Here is a 10,832-nt window from a genome sequence, read left to right on the forward strand (position 1 = left end):
GCTTTGTCCTCTAAATAAAAACAAAACCCTTGAATGATATTCTGGGTGTTCATTTTACTGGGACAATATGGTCCTTAAAACTGAATGCCTAAGGAAAGTATGGAAAATAACAACTGGAGTAAAGGGGAAAAAGCAGGTAGTTCCTTATGCCAGTCACACCTTTGAGGCTCCTTTAGCTCCCTACTCCAAATTTGTGGATCACTGTCTTCTACCTGCCAATCACCAATGAACTCCCACCCCGTATTTTGCAAGATTTGAATGTTGAGTACCCAGGTTCTTAACAGTGAAAATAATTACACTCTCCCTGTAATACCATCCATTACGGCTAAAGGTCTTGACTTACAGCCAAGTAAAGCCCTATAGGGCTGTCTGTTATGATCCCCTCTTCTATCCCTCAGGAAATGATAATACAAAGCTTCATAATGTGACTCTCCCTAGTTTGAATGGAGAAGTGGTTAATAGCATTAACGTTGAAAGGATCAGCAGTGTGACCTGGCATCCACACAAAATGGTGAGGCAATTACATCTCAGAGCTGTAGAAACAGCCCTTTAGCAAGCTGAGCCTGTATGTTTTTAAGGGGACAAATAAGAAACAGGCTTCTTGTTACCAGAGAAGACTGAAAGCAAGGTCTTGATCCACATTGTAGTTAGGAGATCTGTTCACCCTGCTAAGAGATCCCTCTTTCACTCCTTGCATTTTGAGAAAGTCTTCTGACTCCAGAGTTTGAGTTGCCCATACACAGAGGAAACCCAAGCTCTTCTGCAAGTTCTGTGTGTTCAGCTGTAGCAGAGATGATAAGCACTAGCCTCTCTGGCTGTCAGCCACTTCTAACAAACTGCTCTGTAATTGCCCAGAACACTTGGTAACCACCAAAGTCCAAGGAGACAGCCTGACTTGTTGATGGTGAATTGTTGCCTTTAATCCTAATCGCTTAGTGGAAGTTGGATTTGCATATTCTGCCTTTATTCTTGCTTTGTCTAAAACTGACAAATTCTTTTTTCTCCAAAATAATAAAAGGGCAAAAGTCAATCTTCTGTGGAAACCTTCTGCCTCTGACCTGGAATCCTGCATATGTACTTTTTACAGATTAAAAATAATATTGTATATAAAAAAATAAACAGATTGAATAAAGAATGTCTTTAAGTGAAAAATGTGTGGTTTGTGTCCTTTGCCTCGTACTGTGTAGATCTCATAGGCTTGGTAGCACTGCAGCTCATCTTTCCCTTGAAGCTCTACTAGGGGCTTTGTCAACTTAAACATGTTTTGAGACCCCGTGTTGAAACATGAAGCTCTTGTACCCCTTGCTCGCTTTTAACAGGTTGCTGTAGTGCTTTGATTTTTCTCCAGATGTAGCTAAATGTGCAACGATTTGAGGCTGTTTCCATGTGCTGTTGTGAAAGCTACCAAATCTCAAAAAAACTTTTGAGATTTCTACCCTTTTGTTGAATTTGTGTCCAAGTGGCTTAAAAGGTCAAAGATTCTTAGTGATGAGGGTAAAGTGGACAGGCAGAAATGCAGTGCTGCTAAATAAACTTCTGAAGACACCAGGTTAAAACCGCAGCTTTTCTTGTTACTAAATAGCCAGTTAATTGGGCAGCTAAGTATGCCCATCCATTCTTCTGTTCTCTGTGATAAAGGAGTTTGTAATTGTTTAAATGTTGTTCACAGGGTAATTGGTGTGAGGAAATTGCTTTGAGTGGCCCTGTTTTCCCCCCGCAGCTTTAATTCACTGGAACTTTTTTCTTCAGTACAGCAAGTAAGTAACTAGATTTACTTTCTGATTCACATTAACTGTAGATAATCCTTACTGTCTGACATCAACCATGTTGCTGACTGCAATCCACTATACATCAAGTGGCTGGTCATCCTGGGAGAGAAAAAAAGCTGCTTTTCCTGGAGGACAAAACTGGTAAAAAAAACCCCAAACCACCCCACAAATCGATACCTGCAATATCTTAATAATTTCCCACAATGAGGTCCCAGAAGTAGAAAAAAAATGTTGATCTGCTGAAGAAAAGGGTAATTATGTGTGCTTGCCTGCAATTTCAGATACCTGATCAAGGATATAGGAGGTCCCTTCCTGTCCTACATTCCAGAGCTCCTAGGGGAGCTGTAAAACTAGGGCTGGATTTACAAAAGCCCTTTCCTTTGTGCTGTTACCTATTTCTAGTGCAAAGAAAGTATGAAATGCCATTCAATCAGAAAAACAAACAAACAAACAAAACCCAAACAACAACCCTTCTTACCTATGTGGATGGGCGTAATTGACTCACTTTTGCTCTGCTGGTTAAGTAATGATTAATAAAAAATAGCCTAAATACTTGCTATTAAGTTTTCTAACATTGTTATCCAATTAGCTTTCACCACTGGATTTGCTGTGGCCGAATCAGGAACAGATTGCAATGTGTTGAAACACAGGACGCCAGTCTCTTTCATCTAAGGATGTATCACTGAGTAAGAACTATGGAACAAGGAATGGGATACTAAAACAGGAGTGATACAATCCCCAAATAAAGTCCTTTTTGCAATAATTCTTACACAGCAAAAGCAGATCATCAGTACCCTCAGAAATAACCTCTAAAGACAGCATCTGTTGCATGCAGTTCTGTTCATCTTGTCCTTTATTTGGGTACATATCCCATTAGCACTTGAGATGCTTTATGTCTGTGGGCTATTTCTATGTTAATTAATGTTTACATCAAGGAATTGCCCTGACAGTTCTCTGGCATTTTTGCAAATGTAGTCTTGGATTTGCATCGATGCCTAGTTCTGCATTCTGTGCACTTTAGCCAGGCAAATGTTTTCAAAGAATCCATATATCATTGCTGCTAGTTTGCTCAAATCACAGAATATTAGGGATTGGAAGAGACCTCTGAAGATCGAGTTCAACCCCCTGCCAGAGCAGCACCAAGAAAAACTAGGGCCGATCACTCAGAAAGGCATCCAGACAGGTCTTGAAAGTCTCTAGAGAAGGAGACTCCACAATCTCTCTGGAGAGCCTGTTCCAATACTCTATAACCCCCACAGTAAAGAAATTCTTAGATCCAGGGTTAATTTGGGCAACTGTTTATATCAAACTAATACTACAGTCTCCTAAAACCTTATGCCAAGCTCTGTAAACTCAGACTCCACATTCTTACCTGTATCACAGCCAGGTTAGGTTTTCAGGTTTGAACTGGAAATTTTCCCCTGGAAAAGAACCCCCAAGAATCTTTGAATACCCACCAGTCATCAATGTGTGGGATAAACTGGTATCCTGTGAAGCAGAGTTTCATGAGATCAGTGACAACAGGGAAAAATTTACTACCATATCCAGGAAGCATCATTACATTGATTTTTTAATAACTTAATACACAAATACTGCTTTTCCAGGTGTGTAGTCTTAAGTAAGCCTTTCTGTATACTGCCTCTGATTTCCTCCAGTTCCTGCTTCTGCTGTTTCTTAATAGAGCAGAAGTCTCTGGGGAAACCACATCAACACCTTCCCAGAGCACAGTGAGTAGCCCTAGAGATCTTCCCTCTCCAAAAATTCAAAGTCATTATTTGGCTTCAATAATAGCATGAGACTAACTTCCAAAATTGTGATATTTGAACATCAGGTTCAAATGTCAGACACTCATCATCTCTCTCCCAAATACTAAACATCCTTTGCCCACTTCCATGTGTAACACCTGATGCGGATGTCCCACCAGGGCATGCAAAGTCCCCTGTTCCAGGAGCCAGCAAGGCTCAGCAGACCCAGCCAAGTGTGAGGGGCACAGCAGTCTGTCCAAAACAGATTAGGAAATCAAGACAAAGGATGGTGGTGTGTTCCTGAGGCAGGATGTGAATCCTGACACTGAGGAGCTTTCTTCCTCAAGGAGAGCAAACATGCCTGACAGGGAGGGCCTAATAACATCTGTGGACACTTGGATTTCAACTGGCTCCTGTTCACAAAAGTCTATGTTTAGTTTTTAGCTGCTTGACAACCCAAATTTTTCAAAAACTCTGAGTCAGGCTGCAAGAATTATGACTTTGCTTCTAAATAATAAGTTTGAAGATCTTTTCCCATGTCTTCAGCTTTTTTGTTTTTATCTCGAGTCTTTGGGTCACTCATAGTTTAGTACTTCCAAGTGCTTCCCTTTTCTTTCAGAATGATTAAAAGCAGTGTTAAAAGAAAAAGAAAGCTTGGCATATCTCCCAAGCTGGCAGAGGTTCCAGCACTTCATATCAGTGCCATGAAATAATCAAGAGTGCGCACTGCTGCATTAAGCTCACCCTGAGCACTGCTACAAATGCTTAGGTAAAGGCAGCTTGCTTTTTGGAAATAGATGTAATGAGCCATAGTGAAATTTTGACTTGAAAGAGAGGTTGCAAAGCACCCAAGAGCGTTATCAGGAGAGGAGGTGAGATAAACACTTGCATGAATACTGGACATAATATAGCTGAGTTAATCCTCTTTGTCTGCCATCCAGTAGCAGCCACCCTGCACCACCCATCCTGCACTGTTATTTGTGATAAAAGTGCAGGCTTTGTAAATACAGAAACTCAGAATATTAAGTTGGACTCCACAGAGCAAGTGAGGGGAAACTACCACTAAAGATACTATCATGTGGTAATGAGAGGGAAAGACCAACAAAGCCTCCAGATTTAAATGTTGTCAAGCAATCACCAATCCCATGGAAAAGTGACTGTAAACTCCTTCCTTGCCAAGCAAAGGATGCCACTGAGGAGGAGGAAGTACTAGGCTCAGATCTTACTCTGCTCAGTGAGTCCTAGCCCAGGAGCTAGAGGGAGGGGACACACAAGAAAATCACAAGTTTATACAGCACTCACCCTACCCAGCAGTCAGTCTATGAAACTCCTTGTCCAAAACACCTTCCTCCTGTGAAAGGATGATGAGATCAAAATGCAGACCTGATTCAGACACTGTGTTGTCAACTGGATCTGCCTGGTGGCCACTTTCCAGCTGCCTTTCCACTACAGCAGGAAGCTTTGCCCTTGGCACCTCTGCCACCAGCAGCCTGGGCTCTGATGTCCAGCACACATTTCAGAGTACAGTGTTTCTTCCCATCCCCTGCTGTTCCTACAGCCTAAATTGAAGCACAGAGACACTGGCAGTACAGGAAGGTGGAGGAAATCCCAGCTGGGGTCTTATGTCCTGCAGAGGGACCTCATCAGTTTGCAATATATCACAGTACATGTTACAAGAGCTAACCTGTTGTGACATTTTTCTCATTTCTCTTTCCCCATTTATAGCAATGCTGTGAACAGAGTAAAAGGTAAATGAGATAATCATAAAAGTAACTACTTTCTCTCTGTAAATATGTAGCTAGTAAATTTAAAAGGGCTGAGGAAAAGTCCCTGGAAGCAAGAAAACTTGAACACTGAAAAGCAGCCACCTCAAGTGCTTCAAACAGGCAAAACCTACCACACTGTGCTCAGGGTCAAACACTTTTCATCTCTGGGTTATTCCTTGTGGCTGGCCAGGAAGACCATGTTGCTCCAGCAACACCTGTGCACCAGAGTTTAGCTCAAGAGCCTCCCAGAGTTTATTTCAAGAGCCTCATAAACAAGAGACATTGATTGCAAGATTGGCCAAAAGAAGCCTTCCATGAGAGTGACTGTCTTGAACACAGCAGTGAGTATGCTCTATCCCTTATGTCATCAGCATTTAGAAGTCAAGTGGAAGAAAACCCAAGTATTTGTGAAAATCCAGAGAGCTTTTGGTGTAGATTAATCAAAAAGCTTACACATCTGTAGTTGCATGTGGGATGATAAAAAAAAAACGTGTATCTAGCTCCTGGTGACATCACCACATTGAAAAATTTAAGATGCAAGAATGTTTGAAAAAGAAAATAGCATGTAATGAGAAACTGAAGATGCTCCATTGCCGGCGCGTGGAGGTGTATTCCAGCAAGGGAAGAATGCGAGACAATCAATATGATTGATAGAGCAAACTCCAACTTTATTAAAAACGACAGGCACTTATATACCCTTAGGCTGAATTTTGCATGTCCAGGGTTGCACTTATGATTGGTCAGTTGTACTAGAGCCTGCCACGATTTAAACAGTGACTGGCTCCTAGGCTCAGGCTCAATCAGGACTCTCCACCCCATCTCCTCCTCTGGCACGTTTGGGTGTTTACTTCGTTAACTCGCTTTTTATCAACTGGTTCTCAGGAGAGTGTCCTTGGTTGTTGAGGCCCAGGTGTTCTATCAGTAAAAACAGGATTGCTCACAGATCCGTTGTTTATTAAAACAGCCTGCAACACTCCATTAATTTTATTTTATTTTTTACAAAGTGATGACATTATTACAGAGTACATAAGTACCTTCACTGGGAGGAACTTCCGTATTCTCAAAGGATTTTTATTCTAGTAGAGAAAGCAGAACAAGAAATCCAAAGCCTGAAACTGAACCTTGTCAGATCCAGACTCGAAAAATAAGGTATAGATTTTTAACAGGGAAAAGGCTTAATCTCCAAGTAAAGTGATATATTCCGCTTCCCTTGACACCTCTGGATGAGATCTGGATGCTTTTCAGTATTACATATTTCAGTCAGGCCCAAGTTACCAGGCTCAATGGATATTAGGGGGTGAAAGTCTACAGCCTACATTATTCAGGCAGGAAGAATAGATTGTGCAATTGTCCCTTTTAGCCTTGAGAACTATTGCAATAATTTTAAAAAGGCTTGGATGACTTTCTGAAGAGTAATTAATCTGAGGAGAAAGTGCTGCACCATCACTTTGAAAGAAAAGATCTTCAAACCAGGCTGAGCCTTGCTGAAGAAGAAAGTCCTTGAGAAGGGATATGGGTGAGATGCTGGGTTTGGAGTGTAATAGCTGTTTAACAAGCTAGGCAAACTCTCCTGCATACTGACACCTTAAAACTCTTTCATTGTGTTGTCTTTTAAAACTGAGAAATGCCTATGAAGGCTCACAAAGGCAGATGTATTATAGCTAGTTCGTATTAGATGGCAAAGCCTCTTTTGGACTGAAAGAACTTGATGAAGAAATGCCTCTCTGGGCCTTTATTGGAAGTTCTATGTGAAGCTGCAACATGATGCGCCTGAAGCTGATCCAGTTACAGAGTGAGACTGTGAGCAGATATTCTGGACCTCTAAGGCCACCAAGCAGTGCTTCCACATCTTAGCACCTTCACATGCCACTAGCAATGACTACTAGTCTGCAACAAGCTGCAACAACAGGAAGCAATGGGAATACCCATGGGAATGGTCCACCTGGAAAAGAGGCCATCTCTTCCAGTGAGCAGCAGCAGTTGTACAAATTATTTATTAAATAAACAAATTTTGTGGAAACTTTGCTAGCCTGTGCACCATTGGACTGTCCCAGCATTCTTTAAGTAGAAGTGCTAAAAAGGCATTGGAGATAAAAACAGGATCGAGCAAATCCTCCAAAATGCAGCAGAAAGATATCTGAAATGTTTGTAGTATCTGCAAAACCTTCAAGAAAAAAAAATTATACAGAATCATAGAATGGTTTGAGTTGGAGGACCTTAAAGATCCTTAAAGATCATCAGGTTCCAACCTCCCTGCTATGAGCAGGGACACCTCACACTAGACCAGGCTGCACAAGCCTCATCTGACCTGCCCTTAAACACCTCCAGGTAAGGGACTTTCCCAATCTTCCTAGGCAACCTATTCCAGCACCTTACTGCCCTCATGGTGAAGGATTTCTTCCAGATGTCTAACCTAAATCTACCCTCTTTCAGTTTAATACCATTACCTATCACTACCCTCTCTGATGAAAAGCCCCTCCCCACCTTTCCTGTAGCCCCTTCGGGTACTGGAAGGTGCTATAAGGTCTCCCCAAGAGCCTTCTCTTCTCCAGGCTGAACAGCCCCAACTCTGTCAGCCTGTCTTCATAGGAGAGAAGCTCCAGCCCTCAGATCATCTTCATGGCCCTTCTCTGGACCCTCTCCAACAGCTCCATGTATTTCCTGTGCTGAGGGCACCAGAGATGTACACAGTGTTCCAGGTGGGGTCTCACCAGAGCAGAGTAGAGGGGCAGAATCCCCTTCCTGGCCCTGCTGGCCACACTTCTTTTGATGCAGCCCAGGATGCAGTTGCTCTCTGGGCTGCAAGAGCATCAAATGCAGAAGTTGCTTTGCCCTCATACATTTTGTTTTCTTTTAACTTTTCTAGGCTAGCTTTCCACATCCTAAGGCAGCAACAAAAGTAGTCTTCGCCTCTGTGGTCTTCTACAGTGCAGATTAAGCATTTTGATGGAAGGTATTATATAGTGTATGTGCTATTGCAAGACAGTGCTTTATTTTCAGCTCTTATTCTGTAGATTTCTTTCCCACCCATTCCTCTGACTCCACAGCTGTGGGAGGAGAGATGCATCCATCCATTCCAGGGGCATTGGAGAAACCAGCTTTGTAGACATAGATCTTGTGCCAAAAGGGGTTCTCTGCATTTTTTTTTTATCTAGGAGAAGAAATTGACACAAAGAGAAGCCTAACACCACAAGCTCCCCAGTTCAAACCAGTCTGTTAACTGAGCACTTCACTGTCAGCAACTTCTGTCTATTTGACAACAAGCCTCTATGTGCCTCATCAACGCTCTCAAAAGTGAATGGCACCTTTTCTGGGACCAAGCTGGAAATTTAACATATCTACTTGTGAGAGACCAGCCCTCCGGACCTACTTTGGGAAATGGCATTGAAACCCCATTGTAGCCCCTGCTCATATGCATCCCAAAAGGCCTGCCTGGGAGGATGGAGACTGCAGGAATGGCCTGCATAGCCCTGGGGCCTGCATAGATGAGATAACGACAACGACTGAGATAAAGACATGACCAGGGGCGGAGGGGGGCAGGTCCACTCCAGCTGCTCACACTTGCATGGCTCAATCACAGGTACTCGTTGTGAAATCAAGATTCTAGGCCTATAAAACAGGGGGCTGCAATGGTGGGCTCGGGGAGTTTCGTCTACACTGACCATGGACACCGACCCTCCCCGCTGGCTGGACCAACGGCGCGGGATCCAGGACCGGTGATTTTCCCGTCCTCTTTGTCTCTCTCTTTCTCCCCCCTCCCCACTTCCTCTCACCTTTTTCCTCTCATCCCCATTTCCTTAATACATATATATGTGGGTGGTTTTGTTCAGGTTGCTCCTACTAGTGTAATAATAGTCCTACTAGGTTGCTCAGTATTAACTCCTACTAGTGCAATAAATGTGCTGTTTGTTACAAGCAGACCTTGTGTGTCGCTGCACCTGATCAAGGGGCATTGGACGGCCGAGCTGTGACTCGGACCGTCACACATTGACTCTCTCTGGGGAAAGACCAGGGCTGAGAGAAGGATTTTGGGCCCAGCCACACCTGGGCTCCTCTCTGAAGGAAGTCTGGAAAGCAAGAGGGTTCAGTCCTAACCTCCCTGGGCTGCCCAGTCTGAGCTGTGACACGTACAGGACTGGACCCAGCTGCCCCTGGCTCCTCTATTGCAGCAGGAGCTTAGAAAGCAAGGGGGTCTAGTTCTGACCTTCCTGGGTTATCACATCCGGGCCGTGTCACTACTTTATTTTAGGTTATCTTTCCCTTTCTTAGATTGGTCTTCAACTATTTAACATTCAGTGCGTGCTGCCAGCACTGGAGAGGCACATTTTATTTAAGAAATGTGAGAAGTTCAGTTATGTGAATGAGGAACTTCCAGAAATTACAAACAATGGCACCAAGTGCCACATCCAGCCTTTCCTTAAACACCTCCAGGGATGGTGACTCCACCTCCTCCTTGGGAAGACCATTCCAATGTTTAATCACCCTGAGGAAGTGCTCCATCCAACCTAAACCTCCCGGTTGTGCAGCTTCAGGCCTTGCCTTCTCCTGTCACTAGTTGCCTGGGAGAAGAGCCTGACCCCCAGCTGACTACAGCCTCCCTTCAGGTAGTTGTAGAGAGTGATAAGGTCCCCCCTGAGTCTCCTCCAGGCTAAACAACCCCAGCTCCCTCAGCCTCTCATAAGATTTTGCCTTCTAGTCCCCGTCGCCAGCCTCGTTGCTCTACTTCTCCCTCTTCTGCACGCCTCAAAGGTAAATAAACACCTTTGCAGAGCTTTTGTCTTTTCTCCGTGTGCCTGTGTAAGTAAAACCCTTACTGACTGTGATCCTGTTGGCAGTGGACTTGGGTTGACAAACACGTTTGCTTCCCTGACTGCCAGCAAACTGATTAAATTAGATGAATAGTACTGGTCAGCTAACTTGAAAAATAATAAGGTCCTCACTGATTAAATACACTTTGCAGCCCCTTTGCTAACCTGCCAAACGGAAGAGAATATAAGCAAATGGCCAGGAAGCAGGCTGTACTGTCAGCTTGCAGCAAACCCACTGCCCTGCAGCAGGTGCCTCTCCGGGCTCCTGGTACCCCTTGAAACACCTGAATTGCCTTGTTTTTGGTTCTGGGTGACAACAGGAGCCGGCTCCCTGCACCAGGGTATCCATCTCCGCAGGATTCCAGGGCGTTCTACTGCAGACACTGCTGCTATTTTGGGCAGACACCCAAAGCAAGAGATAAGGCAGGCGCAGACCTGAGGGTGCTCCGGGAGGACCTGGGTCAGTCCCTCCTCCTCGCCTCCAGGCAGATCCTCTTGAGCAAAGAAACCCAAACAAAGAGCAGGAGGTGTAAAAATCCCACCCGCGCTGCCAAAATACCAATAAAAATAAGAGACACGGGCCTTATTTTCCCCCTGCTTTCCCACCGCCGGGTGGGTTTCCCAGCAGTAGAAGCTCTGGGCAGCCGGGCAGAGCTTTGGGGAGCCGGGCACAGCCCTGGGGAGCCGGGCACAGCCCTGGGGAGCCGGGCACAGCCCTGGGCAGCCGGGCATAGCTCTGGGCAG

General features: G+C 44.4%; 1 protein-coding gene across 1 annotated transcript in view; it reads left to right on the top strand.

Annotated features, from left to right (window-relative positions):
* The first annotated feature begins 8,909 nt into the window (after nucleotides 1-8,909).
* LOC104385022 (zinc finger protein 664-like) overlaps nucleotides 8,910-10,832 on the top strand; it is a 3,982-nt gene continuing 2,059 nt past the window's right edge. The window contains exon 1 of the mRNA XM_009993416.1: nucleotides 8,910-8,996. Coding sequence (XP_009991718.1) covers nucleotides 8,910-8,996 — 87 coding nt within the window. The remainder of the gene's footprint in view (nucleotides 8,997-10,832) is intronic.

This window comes from Chaetura pelagica, unplaced genomic scaffold (genome assembly GCF_000747805.2).
Source record: "Chaetura pelagica isolate M959 unplaced genomic scaffold, ChaPel_1.0 scaffold101, whole genome shotgun sequence".
Lineage (NCBI taxonomy): Eukaryota > Metazoa > Chordata > Aves > Apodiformes > Apodidae > Chaetura > Chaetura pelagica.